Source organism: Helicoverpa armigera, chromosome 26, assembly GCF_030705265.1.
Source record: "Helicoverpa armigera isolate CAAS_96S chromosome 26, ASM3070526v1, whole genome shotgun sequence".
Classification (NCBI taxonomy): Eukaryota; Metazoa; Arthropoda; class Insecta; order Lepidoptera; family Noctuidae; genus Helicoverpa; species Helicoverpa armigera.
Window position 1 is genome coordinate 6,681,422 of NC_087145.1, and position 18,011 is coordinate 6,699,432.

The 18,011-nt window shown below is 34.9% G+C and overlaps 1 protein-coding gene across 3 annotated transcripts in view; it reads left to right on the top strand.

Annotated features, from left to right (window-relative positions):
* LOC110372638 (endothelin-converting enzyme homolog) overlaps positions 1-13,166 on the top strand; it is a 50,709-nt gene extending 37,543 nt beyond the window's left edge. For 2 of the 3 annotated variants that reach the window (XM_049849514.2, XM_049849515.2), the window contains 13 exons: positions 3,759-3,924; positions 4,901-5,110; positions 7,306-7,516; positions 7,630-7,702; positions 7,903-8,223; positions 8,416-8,513; positions 8,760-8,923; positions 9,393-9,575; positions 9,908-10,069; positions 10,540-10,729; positions 11,088-11,218; positions 11,750-11,889; positions 12,064-13,165. In XM_049849514.2, the coding sequence (XP_049705471.1) occupies positions 3,759-3,924; positions 4,901-5,110; positions 7,306-7,516; positions 7,630-7,702; positions 7,903-8,223; positions 8,416-8,513; positions 8,760-8,923; positions 9,393-9,575; positions 9,908-10,069; positions 10,540-10,729; positions 11,088-11,218; positions 11,750-11,889; positions 12,064-12,240 (2,226 nt within the window). In that variant the 3' untranslated portion in view covers positions 12,241-13,165. Of the gene's footprint in view, positions 1-3,758; positions 3,925-4,900; positions 5,111-7,305; positions 7,517-7,629; positions 7,703-7,902; positions 8,224-8,415; positions 8,514-8,759; positions 8,924-9,392; positions 9,576-9,907; positions 10,070-10,539; positions 10,730-11,087; positions 11,219-11,749; positions 11,890-12,063 lie in introns of all 3 variants that reach the window. The other variant, XM_049849513.2, reaches the window with a different exon arrangement.
* The last annotated feature ends 4,845 nt before the right edge of the window (positions 13,167-18,011 follow it).

Below are 18,011 nucleotides of genomic sequence, written 5' to 3' on the forward strand. Positions count from 1 at the left end.
TGTAACGTAAAGTCTCGTTCAGTTAGTTAGTAGGGCACCCCTCTGTCGCTGAATAAAGTTCTTTTATTTCGCAGGTGATCCATACTTCAGTGTGTAAGTGTACCTAAATGTAAGCTCGGGAGCGTTCAGTAGTGGCCGAATCGCAGCGAAAAATCAAAGACAATATGTTTGTACACTTCAGACACACAAGGATAGCTCACCCGCTTTCGAGGAAAAAAGCATCTACATACAACATATTTTTAAAGTCTTCCTGATAAATATTTACCGCTTCTACTAGGATAATCAGATGAAACGCATCGCTGTCTTGTGAGGGTATTATAGTAATCGCGTTAGCGTCATACGGTAGGGAGGCTGCCTGCCTAAGCGTGGCAAATGCGATTATACCTTAATGATGGCGAGAGCGAAACATTTTATGGTAAACTAACTCGCGCCCGCGGTTTCACCCACTTCCTGAGGCAACTATATCCTGAAACCAGATAAAGAGGTTGTCTGATAAGCCTAAATATGAGCTTTAATAATTGCTAAGAGTCATCAAAATCCATCCAGCTTTAAGTAACAAAGTAAAAGTAAAGTCACCACTCACACCGAATCAGCAAGCTGAAGTGGCAGTGGGCTGGCCATATTAGCCGAAGAACCGATAACCGTTGGGGTAAACGCGTTCTAGAGTGGAGACCACGCCTCGGCAAACGTAGTGTAGGACGTCCTCAGGCACGGTGGAGTGATGACTTGCGCAAGACGGCTGGCAGGAGCTGGATGCGAGAAGCCGAAAATCGATCTCAGTGGCGTGCACTTGGAGAGGCCTAGGTCCAGCAGTGGACTGCGATAGGCTGATGATGAAGTCACCACTTGAACTGTCATCTATATAAAATTAGTTGACAAATAAGTATGGGGATAAAACTGGATTTAATACGGCATAAAAAATATAATGGTTATTTTTCTAATGAGTGTTGTAGAGCGTAAGTATTGAAAAGTAGGCGTGCGGTTTTTAAGTCATATGTGTATGTTGAATGAAATTAATTAACATACATAAATTGGCCACATGAGGAAAATTAGTTTGCCAGTTGTTAAAATAGTTAAAAATTCCATGAAAGTCATTAATTTTTGTAATTTGTATTTGTTAACACGTGGTAAACATTAGTCACTTTGACGTTATTTAGAAACATTACGTTAAGGTAACAGACATAAATTATTCAAACATTAAACTATTATGTACTTTAAAATTATGACACGCATTAAAAAGTACGCTAATTCAGACTTAATTTTAGGAGACATAAAGTAAACTTTCGCTTGTATGTAACAAGTGAGGATTTTCCTATAAACTCGAATAGGATAGTGTAATTTGTTTACAAAACAAGATTGATTATGTTTACGTAAATACGAGCTGTTTCTGAGAAAATTGCCTGAAAAATTGTGAAGACTTACATCTGGAGCTTTTTTTTGTGTTTTGATTGATCTATTTAAATTAGTTTAGAATTGGCAATGGCAGATACTTAATCGTTTCGCGTGTTTATTATGAAACTAGCTGATCCACGCGACGACGTCCTGGGAGAAGCTAGTCTAGATTTTGGTGTGAAAGCCTGCCACAGACACAGGAGGTCAAAGATAAAGATTAATGGACACACTCAGAACCATTTAATTGTTACTTAAGCCGTTCCTTAGTGCAGAATTTCTATGAGATTCTGTCACTGATGAGTGACTTAAGTATTCATTAAATGTCTCTGAGTGCGGGGGTATGAGATTTATTATATAGACACAATTAATCTCGCTTTTGAAAGTAAGAAGTAAGGATGAAATCTCTCGATGAGTGCCCACTTTTTGTAGATTTCATTTTAATGTGGCTGTCGATACTGACAACCCGTCTTACAAAAGGGGTATTGGGTTGTTCAGGTAACTAGGTTGGGTAGGTCAGACCCATGAAAGCAAGGGCTCTGAGGGATAGCGAACTATTTATCGACCTAGCAAAGCTCAACTGATTCCTCAAAACGCCTACCGTCTAGTAAAAATGGATATCACTTAGCGTAATAACTTTCATGTTAACATGCTAATGTCGTTAATTGCTAATTACTAATATGGCTCTACCTCTAATTAGTAGGTCAGGTTTACACGAGATTAGAGATAATAATAGTAACGTGATATGCACGCTTAGTTTATCGGAAAGCAAAACATATTAGATTTATGTAATTGTAATATATGCAAAATGTTTGCATATATGTACGTTATTTTTGCTAAAAAAATTTAGAAATATTTAGAGATTCACTTGCTCTAGCGTATTTACCCCTGTTTTGTAAGATCTACTCCGCGCATCCGAATAAACAGGCTAACACTGAAAGACTTTTCCAAATCGGTCACAGGGTTTCTGAAATTGACGCGTCCAAACAGAAAAACTCTTCTTTCCTTGTTTCTGCACACAAAAATCTCTTGCATTCTTAATTCTTAGAAAAACAGTATTATAGGCGGAAATAGCAAAGTTCATATGTATCGATAACCAAATTATTTTCGGTCACGTACCATCGGGTTAGCTGACGTAACCAAGTTCTGGTGCGGATCTGATTAGTAACACATCAACTGTTCCCTTTCTCACATTTCTTTATTTATTTTCCTTTAATATATTTATTGAACAAAGAACTCAATTTATGTAATCAATAAAATGACTAAATTAAATTAATAAACATTTTTACGGATACGTATATATCTAAAACATCATGTAATAAATAATACTAAGCTGAAAGTTTGTTTACTAAATAATCTGAGGATGTGCTGATCAGATTTGAAAAAGCTTATTTACCTATCGAAAAAGGCTATAGGATATCTACTCTTAACCGGGTACGCGAAGTAATTCCCGTGGGCTAGACGCTGGCGAATAAATAAAAAATAATTCCTAGGGTGCATCAATCCGTATGGAAGAACCAAACCATTTACTAAATATTGTTATTATAAAACACATATTTAAATTATTCTTTTCGCCAAAACAAAACATGCTTAGGCCTAAAACTATAACCGCCGATAACCTTTTTTGTTATAAATTAAAGAATGTTGTTTATGTAAAAACAAAATGACGTTACTCATTTGGAAAGGCCTCTAACAAAATCCGCGATGACGTCAAACGCGTTTACTTGATAACAAGGTCTTAACATTTTTATAAAATTGTCATTTAAATGCAGATTACTTGAGCTATCCCCAGCTCTTGAATCTACTATGATATAATTTAAAAAGCTATTACCCACTTTTTGTGAAACCAAAGGTAATTATGTAGTATTTTCTGTTCAGGTCCACTGTAATCTATAAAGCTCTTACTGTAATATATAATTTCAAACACGTTGGACTTCTATGAAACAGTTGGTCTTTAGATTTTTTTTCATGAGTTGTCGGTATTTTTTGTTAATTCGTTTTTAAAAACAATAATGACGCACGAAAGTGTTATTTGATAACTTTTCAAAATCAATACATGTAATTTATCGATAAGCTGCTTTATAAAGAAACACTAGTACTGAGCTGCAACCGCATAGACTGGATAGTCAACCCCATTATAATCATCGGCAAGGATATTGAGCCCTGACCTTCACCTGCGCAGAAGTGATTTATTGGTTTATTGCCATAAGTGTACAGTGCGCAAAGCGATCCCCACTCTTCCGTCGAGAGCTTATTATCCGGTTCGATAACTATACCTCAATATAGTTGGGAAAAGCAAATGATTAAATGGTATTCACACCATACTGCATAAATAAAAATCCTTCTAAAAAGACCAATGTCTTTTCCAGGGTGTATCCTTCATCGGCTGGCATCAGAGGACCCGGCTGGAGCGGGTGCTCATGATAGCAACTGCTGTACTCTTCATAGCAGTTCTCCTGACCACCACCGTGCTGCTGACCATGCGGGGACCTACTTATCTGCCAGTCCCACCTTGCTACCAACCAGAGAGCAAAGGTAATATTGGGTGTTACGTTTTGGTCCTCCACGAATAACCATTAAGTAATGTAAGAATATGTATCATATAGTTTGGAAACTGGTGCTTTAAAACGTAGTAAATTAATGTGAAAGGGCTTAATGAAGTGTATAAAAATAAAAATCTTCTGTATATCTTCACTGGTTTTGGGATAAGCCCGCTATCATATTGCCAACTATTGTATTTCTTGAAAGGACGATAATGTGATTTAAACTTCTCTGAATCCGCTAAAAATAAAAAATTGGGAAAGGTCGTTATACACACAACAAGTTAAGAAGACATTTTCAGGACATTTTAAGAAGATGTTGGTTTAGAAGATCTTTATTCTCTTCTCTCATCTTTATTTTATTTCTAAGTATCTAACATTGCAATTTCTTTGGCATCAGAAATTAAGCTTCACCAGAATTCTGTTATCCTATAAATAAGTAAATAGATACTTTGGAAACTCATAAACATTATTGGCGCGTGTAATTTTATTGCGGATAACATAGTATCATAACAGCGAGATAATAAATTTTATGACTAATAAATAAGAACTATGTTGTAGTCCGGACATTAAATGACAATTCATTAGACTAGACACTCCTTTGTTCATGTACTCTCATGTCACTATTATGATCGTAAAATTGTATTTCAGTTTAATTATTTTCTGGAGAGATCTTAGTACACAAGATAATGAATTCGCACTTAGAATAAACCAAGAAATTGGTACCAAAAAGTGTGATGTAAAATTCTACATTCATTTTTAATTTAATTTTCCAAACAACGTACTGATAGAATACTCCATTCTCTTTATGTTTTTAGTGAGTTCTAATATTGCAAGGTCTATAACATACATAATCACCCAACATCTCTAATGGTGAATGATCTTCCACTAGGCTGTTGCTTTAAACCTATTACTGAATATGTCAAATTTTCTTTATCTCAACCATTAACTTAGTACATAATCCATTTCAGATCAAGCGGTATGTCTCAAAGGGTCCTGCATATACACGGCAAGTGAAGTTATAAGAGCCCTAGATGAGACCCAGGATCCTTGCGAAGATTTCTACGAGTTCGCCTGCGGTGGCTGGATAAAGAACAACCCTATTCCTGAAGGCAAATCCAGTTGGGGCATCTTCAGTAAGATTGAGCTGCAGAACCAGTTGATCATCAGATATGCTCTTGGTAAGTTATAATATTGTAATTGATTGCTTATCTTTTAAGTCATCGTTATCTGCCTAGCCTTTTCCCAATTCTGTTAGAACTTAGATTGAGATCATCTAACTGAGTACCAGCGACTGCTTATCTGACCTCCTCAATCCAGGTACTTGGGCAACCGAATACCCCTCTGTTAGGTCAGACTGCCAAAGGTGTTCAAATGACAGCAGGGACCTATAGTTTATCGTGCTTTCCGAAACACGGAAGTACACGTTATAAGATGATCATCCATCCACGAACCGACCGCGCCAGGTGTTGCTTAACCTTATGATCGATCAATCCGCGAGGCTTTTTTTTTTAACGACGTCAAAAATCATCAAATGACCCCTCCCGCTGTGGGTTAGCAGCGGTGAGGGTGTGTCAGACTCTTACTGACTAAAAACCGTCGTGTTCCGTCATAGGCCTTTTATGTACCAGGGCTGCGGTATCTCTTTCGAACAACCCGCAGCCCCGGCAGGCCTTGGCCTTGCTGGGCCCCTATCCGCGAGGCTTTACTTAGCCATATCCATTCAGGTTCATTCCCAAAATGGGTTTTTAAATCCTTGCAAAAGTAAGAGCATACTTAGCAAGACATACTTACTTAATTATAATTTCTTGCGTGGTTACACAATGTACTGAATATACGACGTTGTCTACAAACTGTGATGGGGTTACGACATCAAGATAATTCTCATTGTCGTCGAACAATAGGTATATAAATAAACGGTGTGACGTCATAGGACAAATGCAGGAAAATAACTATGCTTCTTATGTATAGAACCTTATATGGATGTGTGTACTTAGCTTTAAGTAATTGTATTTGTTTATTATTTTAAAAAGTCTTTGGTGTTAAATGGATAGATTTGGAGTGTTAGTACAGTCGCGAAAAAATAATATAACAAGAGTTCCAACAATTTTTGTCCATGTACATCAACATATATTTTAGCCAATCATCCCGGAAGTGCTAATGATACACCTATATATTTATTGAAAATAAAATATCTACGAAAGTATTGCATCGTTTCAAAATACATATGCTTTAACAAAAACAATATTAATTAGTAGGATTATCGATGACGCTACGTCTCATGAACAAGACGCAGGCGACGCCGCGTGAAGACGCTAGTCAATATTCCAATATTTTTATGCTAATCACTGTATGTAAACAATCCACTTTACTACTCGACTGTACCTAACTTTCGGCACTTTGTTCCATGTATAGACACAAAATATTAGTAAACTATTGTAAATTATAATCGAGTTTCATCGTTTATCGCTCTACATATGTACATACAAGCAATTTGTCTATTTAGTATTATTCGTAATATCTACTACGAGAAAATAATGGCAGAAGTATAATCTTTATGTAGTTAATGCGAAAGTAGATCTGTTTATGTCTCACGCTTCACCTGCTGCCAAAAGCCAAAGCTACTGAACTCATTTTTGATTCAATGAAAAATACACAATAGTCCCTGGTGTCTGAGAAAGAAAGTAGGCTTATTTTATCCGGGTGCAGGAAATAGTATCCGGGACATGGATTACACCCCCATTACACTATTCCCGTGAACCCTCTACTATGTTAAACTTCTGTATATATTGTATTTTGATCATAAGTACCTACCTAGATAACTTCTAATAACTTGTACATTACCAAAGCAAACTACACCAAAAACGATATTCACAAAATGTATGTGTGAATATTTGTATAGTTCGTTATATTGTTATTATGTGCGTTCATGGGATTTTGACGTCTTTTCATACGCAAAATAATATTGTTTGTTTACGTTAGTTCCTATAGAAGTAACACTGTGTCATTGTTCTCTTGAACAAATATGGTTTTGCGGGTACTTTACGTGTACTTTACTGTATTCAAAATATCTTTAGTGAGGCTTTATCTAGTCAACTGATATGTTTTAGGGTTAAGGACCTCAAAACGGAAGCCATAACTTTTTGATCTCAGAAAAAATCAAGGTTTTACAGCTCTTGAAATGGACATCAGAATTCAATTTTTTTCATGTCCAAACCAGAAAAATCTTTTTTTATTCCCTTAAAAACCTGCTGGGCTGAGGTACTTACCCTTTCGGCTGATCTGGTGTAACATTTTTATATCTATCTTACTGAACTGGAGAGGCAGATCCAATTTTTTTACTCGTCTTATATATAAAACCGACTCTTATTTCCAGAAAAAGTGAACATCTCGAACCCAGCGGACGCGGAAGCCAAGGCTCGTATTTACTATGACGCGTGCATAGACACCAATGAGACCATTGAGAAGTTGGGAGAAAAGCCCCTGGTGGCTGTCATCAAGCAGTTGGGTGGCTGGCATATTCTGCCCAGCACCATGACCAAACAGAGATGGGACCTGCAGAAGTTGATTCAGGATGTTCAGAACACGTGAGTGGGTTTTGTATTTGAGTTATACATAGATTGTTTTTTTCCCCAAAAAATATGCGGCGAGACTACAAGTTTCCTGTCTTAGTAATCATTTCTTTAATTTTCAATTCCAGTTTCAATCTGGGTGGCTTATTCAATTGGGCAGTAACTGAAGACGACCGCAACTCTTCCAAACACGTAATTGTGGTGAGTATTATCCCCATATTTAGCAGTGTCAATTGAATTAGAACCCTAGGTAGAACCCCCCCCCCTTTTGATTTTGCAAAATTTTATTTTTACTGGTTGTCTCGTAGCGTAGTATGGTGAAAAGAACGATATGGATGTCGCATCATATTTTTTGAACATTCAGCTTTTCAAAAAAATTACACTCCACCATTCTTTTCCAGTTGGACCAAGGAGGCTTAAACCTCCCGACTCGAGACAACTATCTTAACAGAACTGCCCACAAAAAGGTCTTAGACGCATACTTAGACTACATGACCCGAATATGCGTTCTTCTCGGAGCTAACAAAACCGAAGCTAGAGCCCAAATGAATAAAGTCATTCTGTTTGAAACGGAACTGGCGAATATAACAACCCCTTCGGAAGACAGACGAGATGAAGAGGGGTTGTATAACCCTTATACAATAAGACAGTGGCAGAAAGAAGTACCGTTTGTGAACTGGACTATGTTCTTCAATGATGCGTTTAAACTTGTTAATAGGACTGTAAGTATTAAGTGTTTCTTTTCTTCCCTAAAAGCATTTGCAGTAATATTTCGCTTAGTCAAAATGGGTTTTTTGTATGAGGAATTAGCCATAATTGCGAGTACTTAAGGCAGGACATTATTCATCAATATATACATGTATTTATATACCATTTCTAATTTGAGTTTTAAAAATCACTCTGATGGCTTCCAGATACCGGATACGGAACGAATAGTGGTATATGCTCCGGAGTACTTCAAAAACCTTACCAAAGTCATAAAGAAATATAGCAGGACTGAAGAAGACCAAAGGTAGGAAACCTATGCATTATGTAGTTGCAAAGAATTTCATAGTAATTAAAATTAGGTCAGTATTTATACCTGTAAACACCTACGCTTTTTGGATCAAAAGTTTGGAATGATTTGATTCGAGAGACACCGTGCAAAATATTGTGACACACAGTGGTGAGACATGGTGCTAGCAACAACTGCCTTTCTCTTTGACGATTCCCAATGAAAATACTCTTTACCTTAACATAATATTCTTTGGCTTTGCAGAACTCTAACAAGCTACATGATGTGGCAAGTATCCCGCTCGTTATCCACATACCTTTCGAAATCCTTCCGTGATGCGACCAAGATCCTGAGAAAGGCACTGTTCGGCTCTGAGGGTACGGAAGAATCTTGGAGATACTGTGTTACGGATACTAATAATGCTGTTGGTAAGTCACAGAACAGAATTGTTTATAGCTAATTGATGAGGTAACTTGTAATCGAGCCGTAATGAAATCAAGTCCTAAAAGAAGTAACTGTTCCGGTCTCTTCAAGGAACTTACTAACATAAAATGTTGTTGGTAAGTCAGTTGAAAATAAACTCGGCTAAGATTTCTTTAGAGAGGCAGGATAGGAGAATAGACCCCAGGCACAGATCAGGCACAGTTGCAGATCAAATACAAATTGTCAGAAGGTTAATTGGAAGTAAGTTAAATAAGGTTGATCATGTAATACAAGAAGTGAAAGATGGGGGGTGTTTCCTGCAAGATATATCAGTCTTCGGAAATCAAATAGTGGATATAACTCCGCCAGTCAGGAGCATATCTTTATGTACTGCATGTTGTTCCCCCAAAGATCCCCAAAAAGACAATTGGAGATATGTACTTCATTTACTAAACATCAATCTCCTATCATCAGGTTTTGCAGTAGGAGCCATGTTTGTCCGGGAAGTATTTCACGGGGAAGCAAAGACACAAGGCGAGATTATGATCAACAACATCAGAAACGCTTTTAAGAGAAACCTGAAGAACTTGGATTGGATGGACGCGGAGACTAGGAAGGCAGCTGAAATAAAGGCTGATGCTATTACTGATATGATTGGTAATTAGGAACCTTATAATATCGAGGACTTATGTTTAAAGGGCTATTTTTAAGTACGCCATTTGGGTCACGGAAAAAGATATACCTAGCCGACAATTCAGTATTTTCATGATTTGTGTTTGTGTTAGCACTTGGTGGATATATAGATACTACTCGTACGAAAATTACTTTTACTTTTTTATTTCCTTTCTTTTTATATCCTGAAATCTACATAGATCGTAGTCATAAATAGCTTCAAGAATAAAATGTATGCAAGTGATACTACTACACACAGTACAATTAAAAGTTTGAATACTCGACACTTCTCATGCATATTGTATTTTATATTCCAGGTTTCCCAGACTACATTCTCCATAAAGATGAACTAGACAAACAGTATGAAGAGCTAGAAGTGAAGCCTAATGAATACTTTGAGAACAACATCGCTTTCAACGTGTTTAGTTTGAAGAATGACCTCAATAAGCTCGATAAACCTGTCAACAAGACTAAATGGGGTAAGGACATAGTTGAAGATATGTAACATAATTTGGCACCTAAAGCCAGCATCCACGAATACTACAGCAGCAGTCGTTATTACAATTCCAGGTGGATTTAAGAAAACTCTGACAGCTCACTAGATAAAAAGAATAAGGGGTGTTCTTTTCCGCCACTTGATAAAAGCCAATATTATATTATAGAGGTGGTCTTATCACTACCATTTTGGCATCTGTCCATAGGAAAAAGATCAAGAAGTCTCTGGCAATGCAGGATCCAAAGAGTCGATCAGAAATAGCTACTAATTAAAAGATCTACCTAGTTTTGATATCCTGAACTTTAAAGTCTGTAATTGCTATTCCACCATTAACAAACGTAGTGAGGCAAGAGTATATTAACACTCTTTCCTTCTGTGCATGAGAAGAGGAAAGTTCCCTACGGAGGTTTATTAAAATACTGACGATAATATTTTTGCCTCTTTTTTTTCCAGGAATGACCCCATCAACGGTAAACGCGTACTACACCCCCACTAAGAACCAGATAGTCTTCCCTGCCGGTATACTGCAGCTACCGTTCTACGATGGTGATAATCCCAAGGGCGTGAACTATGGTGCCATGGGAGTGGTGATGGGACATGAGCTTACTCATGCGTTTGATGATCAGGGGAGGGAGTATGACAGGTACGCATAGATGCCGATGATACATTGCCGTGGATAATAAGGATATGGTTGTGCGTTTACTTCTTCATTTTATCTTTTAATGCTACTCTTCACTGTCAAAACCTAGCAACTTGTAATAATTCTTACTCATTTCTGATGTTGTTTTCATTTCAAAATTGGAGATCTTCAACGAATGATCGTAATTCTTCCGAACTTCAACCTAGCCTTTGTGAATTATAACTAAATTGATTGGAAATGTAGTTTCATGAAAGCTATAGAGCCTTATTGGTCTTGATAGTGCTAAGCTAAGATATTAGTTAGTGGCTTTGGGAATATCCACTCAACTTTTGCAACGCCACTTATTTTAATTCTCCCACAGATTTGGTAACTTAAACCAGTGGTGGAACAACGCGACTATCGCCAGATTCAAGCAGCGAGCCAGGTGTATTCAGAACCAGTACTCCAACTACTCTGTGGAAGGACAGCGGCTTAACGGGAAGCAGACGCTGGGTAAGAATATAAGTAGTCATAAGTACTAGTAAATAAATAAAATTAACATTATAGATCTATACAAACTCCTATAAACAAAAATACATGTACTTATATAAAAAAAAAAAATTTACATATTAACAAAAGGCAAAATAAAAACTATTTATCAAAAGTACCTAATAGTAATATTGTTCGCCATTACATCGTGGTCATTGCTAATATTGATTTTAGGTATAGGATAATTAATTGTGGAAGAGAGTCAGCCTTCTTAAAATTATAATTTATATTTCGAATCTTATGTAGAAGGATAAAATTACTTCTACTGTATTCTTCTTTTATTTTGACATGGGAAAATAATTTATTTACTGAGCACTACGTAACATGCACTACGTTTAGTTGTAGTTACCGTGTCTGCTGACTAAAAGCAGAGTGAATCAAAATTTACAAAAAATAGGTAATAATAAAATAAGTACCTACTGTATAAAATTCATTTCTCACTAGTCGTCGTCATCATTTCTTACTAGTTGATTCAAAATTGTGCTCATTTTACAGGTGAAAACATCGCGGACAACGGCGGCCTGAAAGCCTCATTCCACGCTTATTTAGACTACGCCAGAACTGCCAAAGTAAACCTCACTCTCCCGGGACTCAAGTACAATGATCGACAGCTGTTCTTCATTTCATTCGCACAGGTTTGAAAATACTTATTGTATCGAAATTATAGAACGACTTTTAGACCTAACAGTCGGTCAACATTTTCCACCTTGGATAGCTTGTAAAAAACACAAACACAGCAATTACACAACTCATGAATAACAAACAACATTCGATTTTGAGCTTTGTGACCAAAATTTCCCAAATTCCAGGTATGGTGTTCCGCAATGACCAAGGAATCTACGAAGATGCAGATAGAGAAAGATGACCATACTATCGCTAAGTACCGCGTTATCGGGCCCATTGCCAATCTGAGGGAGTTTTCCGAGCAGTTCCACTGCCCTATAGGGTCTAAAATGAACCCTAGGGACAAATGTGAGGTCTGGTAAGGTCTACAGGCTTTGGTAGGAGCATAGCTTTTGTCAGGTAAATGGGACAGATAAATCATTAATTTGATGTCAAATATTTATGGTCAGAAACCTAATGATGTACTCGGGTTTTGAAATACATAACCGTATTCAGGAAAGTGCTGTTGGAAGCCATAACTCCAACATGAAAATTTTTCTTTAATATGAAACCTGTTTTGAGCATAATTCGGGCCTCAATTTAAAACCGCAGTAACCAGGTTTCTAATACTCGTACATTTAGGTTTGTCTGATTCATTTACCAAACTAGTCTAATTTAGCACGGAGTTGTAAAAAATGGAGTGAAAAACATTTGAACAATCGTACTGAAAATGAAGGGTCCCCATTGGTCGAACTCGAACATCACGTGATAAAGGTAATCGCTAATTGGCTGTATTCTTACAACTCCGTATTATTTGAAGTTGCAACATCCAAAAATTTAGATATTTATACAGTATGTATATATGAGCTTAGCTGTTGTAACACGGGTATATGATTTAATAGTACCTAACAAGTTTATATAGAACTAAATGATTTTGTAAATAGTATTTAACAATGCGGGGGTTAGAATTAAAACATGGTACAATCCTTGTCCTTATCGGCTTTTGTATACAAAAAATATTTTATTCGCTTGTGTGTTATTATACTACTTAATTGATGTTAAAAATAAACACAAGTACATAATATATTATGTAGTTAACGTATATCTAAATTTTTAATAAAAAATATAACCGATTTAAAGATATATTCTTGTATACAAAACCGACGGACAAAGCTTAACAAATACATAGTACAATAGAACATAATAGTTTGTTAAATGTAATAGTTTAAGTTGAAAAGCGACAGATACCAGGTGTTAATTTGTGCCAAACATTCACATTAAAAAAACACTAGTTTCTGCTTGGAATGCATACAGATATTACAAATGTTGCAGTTATAATGGAATAAAAACTAACTAAAATATTGGTACCTAACTGTCCTGTTTTAAAATATTGCCTCGAAAAGTACAGTCAGCAACTAAAAAGTATGTTTTCAAAAGTTTTTTTTTCCTTTTTTTATTCGATTCGTATTTCAGTTTTTGGATGACGCGGATAAAAGCCAACGATGTCAACATAAAATCTTGTCAATGTACCTTTAATAATTTGATGACTGCAACATTTTAATAAATTGTAATATTCTGCTACCACAAGGATTTAGTATGGAGATAGCTGTAGGTGCCTGAATGCTTTGATTTGACATTGTTAGATCGAATGACGTATTAAAAACTGAATGCAACGCTAAAGAAATATTTAAAAAGATTGATAGAATTTACTTGAGTAAATCTATGAATACAGTATAGAAATTAGAGAGGAATATTACAGTTCAGTACCAGGTAGACGCAAATATTATGACCCTGTTTGTAGCGTGTAGTCTCTGAAACTACGGAACCGAATTTTTCATTAAAAAGCAACATAATTATGGAGTACAATGACTATATTTTATAAACAGCTATAGGCAAATAAAGCTAGTAAACTATTGAATAAGTTTCATGGTCTTCTCTCTTCCAACTTTTTATAATTAGGGCATATACATGTCGCAGGGATATGATAAAAACGGGGATTTAATCATTCCCTAAGGGATTTGATCAAATCACGGAGGATGTTAAAATAAAAACACGATTTTATCTTTTCCCTAAACAAATCTTCACTAGATTTGTTTTGGAATTTTCACTAAACTGGTTCAGTGAAATGACAAAAAACATGTCAGTTCTTATTTGTGTCGCGCTTGCAAACACTAGGCAAGCCGTAGGTGTCTGTCACGCACGATGCAAAACGAATAGACGTGCCTGTAAGAAAAATAATGTTTTATGTAATTCACGATGCCACAAATCAGCTACATGTTTTAATAAGTGATTATTACAAATAGGCACATCATACGCAACTAAAATATTTTTTAAAGAAAATTTGTTCACTTTTTCAAAAAAAAAAAAAATGTTTTGAGTAATGGTGATTTTTTATATCAATATTTCCTTGTGTTGCACACACCTGATTATCTAGGTATATCTTACCCAATAAACCTTTAAAATATCAAAACAAAATTATTTTTGTCATTTCACTGAACCAGTTTAGGGATTTGTTCAATTCACTAGATTTGTTTAGGGAAAAGATAAAATCGTGTTGTTATTTTAACATCCTCCGTGATTTGATCAAATCCCTTAGGGAATTGATCAAATCCCCGTTTTTATCATATCCCTGCGACATACACACTAAATAACTTTCTGTCATAAAAATATTTGGATCTAATCAAATCTCGCATTGTATTCTCTATTATCTCAAGAATGCTTCCTTGATAACCTAGTTAATTAAATATAAAATTAAATCTAGAAATAAATAAATTTCGCTTTTGTTATTGGGTAATCCATTCTTTTTTTATTATTGTTTCTGTTGTTATATTATTCCAAAAATTCGGCATTAAATCAAGTGGCATTATACATTTTTAATTTTTAAGAATACATTTTAATTTCTAATGTTGTTTTATCCTGTACATACATTGTTTAATTTTAAGTTAAAATTTGTTGATACGCGCAATGTGTAGACGTTAATGTACTTATTAAGTAAAACGGAGTGTAATTTTAATAGTGCCATCTTCATATAATGAGAATTGAAGTCTCGTTTGGCGACAAAATAATGACCTCAATTTGGTTAAATAAATACGACTGCACGCGTGATTAAATGGGCCATTCTCGTATTGGAACTACACGCGCCCAAAGATATGAGATGCATATTAATTTTGTAGACAGTTCTATTAAAAATGCTGGTCATTTTATGATGTTTATGAATAATTCATGCTTTAGTTTTAAGTATCTCTGTTAGGTGTATTTGTGTGATTTAATATTAAGATAATCGTGCGTGTCAGTGTTTTCTAAGGTACAGTCGGTGTCAAAAAATTGTGTACCTACGCTACAGTGCATTTATTCAAAAATATTCTTTCAATTTGAAAATTGCACTCGTTAGTACACATACTTTGAGGCCGATTGTACGAAATACATATTTTTGTATATTTTACATAATCGAATTTTATTTTATCGATGTTTTGCTTTAAAATGTATGTTAACCAGTAGATAGCTATGTGTGTGTATTTTAAGAGCGGGAGTACAAATAAAGTGTGAGATATCTGAAGTTATCCGGAGAGAGCTCTTTGCTTAGCTAAATGAATTATCTACAGTTTAGAAATGTGGACTATATGAGCAAAATTTTACTACATTTAGATTACTTACTTTTTATTTTTTATATAATGCAGCCAATTTAAACTACATACATATTAAAACGGCTTGTCGTTGTACTTTATAAATGCATAATGGGTAAATATATTATAATCGAGTAATGTAGAAGCATAACCAACTGTTGGAAAAGGATGATATTGAAAACAGTGTAAAACTTTTAATAGCTAACTTAAAAGATGACAATAAACTTCTTGTCTCTCGATGTCTCCTTTATATAAGTAACGGTAAAATAAATAACTTTTGTAAAAAAGATCATGCATAATCCCATATTATTGCCGTTTATATGTGTACACATTATGTTTAGGAATATAAAATCTGCATCATTAACATTATAGTCAAATTAAAGTCAGATTTTTAATGCAAGATCAAGTTAAGCAACATGAAAAATAAAAACGTTTGTAACCCATTTTGTGTAAGTAAAATTATGTCTGTAAGAAAAATACATTATTTTAGCTATAAAATCGATCACAAATATTTAAATCTTCCATAGAGGTTCTAATGGATGATACGAAATGGTTTAGCGAAGGTTCTTTTGATGATTCTACAAGAAACGTAACAGCCTAAATTCTGTGGCCGTGCCATTTTTAATAGAACTTAAAACAGTCTGTTGGCCTAATATTAAAAACCAATCGTCTATGTATACATCTCGTATCATCCATTAGCACCATATTAAAATCCATATCATTAGATTTTCTTAGATTGAGACCAAAATAGTTTTAGCTACATATTTATAATATCCACGCCCATACCTGAAATAAATTAGTTTCGTTTAGAATTAAAAATATTACCTGAAACATTTAAGCAACTAAATATATTACACAGTATTACAAAGCATAGGTTTTCATACCTTCTGTTGCACATAATGTCCTTTTCTACTTTTCAAACATCGATGTTCTTACAAGACAGCTTTTGTCATTTCGACGGTACAAGATTCACCTGTTCACACAGATTAGTTGTGTAAATCGAAGTTATATAGTACTTACCTGTCAAAATAATACATTTATATAATGTGATAATGCATATTAGGTAGGCCAATGTGTGCAACAGCCTCAATTTTAGCAGTATTATAAGCAGGCAACATTTTTGCAGCTACAATATTATAGTAAGATTGCCAAAGTATGTTTATATAAAATATTGTCAGTTTTAGTTTCTTTAATAAATGGTCGCAAAACGCCTACATTTAAACGAACAAAAATTATTTTGTGTTAATGACTGATTTAGTTTATTTGTCGAATGTTCTTGAAAATAAAGTTGTGTTTTCAAACTTTTGAGTGATGTATTTTATTTGTACCCGACTGCCCCAGAAGGAGAGTGGTGAAGTGTCAATGCCTTTTTTATTATTAAACGGTTTTATTTAGCTCACCCCGTTTGTTTTATTTTTTATTCTTGGGTCAAATTTAGTAATTCAAATTTAAGTACCTTCTAGTTGTCAGATTGATCTGAAATTTGGTACACACCTTTAATTCCGATGATAATACAATATAGTGATATCAATAACACTTGAAAATCCAAGATGGCCGCGTACAAAATGGCGGATTACATATTTTTCCACAACCCCTTCAATATGGGTATCAAATGAAAGGGCTACTCAGGTAGAATAATGTCAGCAACCCCAGCGGGGCCCAACAGGGCCAAGGCCACAAGGCTACGACGAAACACAAAGGTTTTTATTCAGTAGGAGTCTGGAACTCCCTCACCGCTGCTGACCCATATATTGAATGAAGAATATTCGCTAGGCATTTTCATTAAATACTAAAAACTAGAAAATAAAAAGTCGGTAAAAAAACTTTTAAGTTAAACGGTTTTATCTTAGGTGCACTGAAAACTAAAAAATAAAAATAAAACAGTTACTTACCTATAAACCTACGTAGGTAGTCCCGGTCATATTAGACTAAAATAAAAACGTGGAGCCCATTACCTAACTATTGCTGTGATACTTTCTTCTAGAGGTCTACTACTACTAACGTAGGATAATGTAAGATTTGCGATCGACTCGATTCGTTGTGATGCCTGCAATAACGTGTTTATTTTGTTTTTATGAAAAATAAAGTTACGGCACAAAGTTATTTTGGTGTTTCATTTACTATTAATTACCAGCCTACTTAATATTGTAAAAAGATTAATGGTAAATTCCACGAAAGCAATTAAATTAACTTTTTTATATTTTTGGCGCAATCTACATGTCCCCCAACTTAATAAAGAAGCATTTTCAAAAAGAAAGTGGCTTTAGGAAAGTTAGACAATTCCTGATTCAGAATACTGAGAATCTTCACATGGAAATTCCCAATTATAATTTCCTGTAAAGTTTCATATAAGAACGAGCTTTATCTTTGTCATATTATTATGATAATCTATTTACCTTATGAGTCAATGCTATCTGTACTGTAATCTACGCATTATTGGAGCATAAATGACAATCCTGGGTTTTTTTTATCTTTCCTAATGTGAATTTAGAGATAAATAATTGTTTCGTAAATCCATAATATTATAAAAA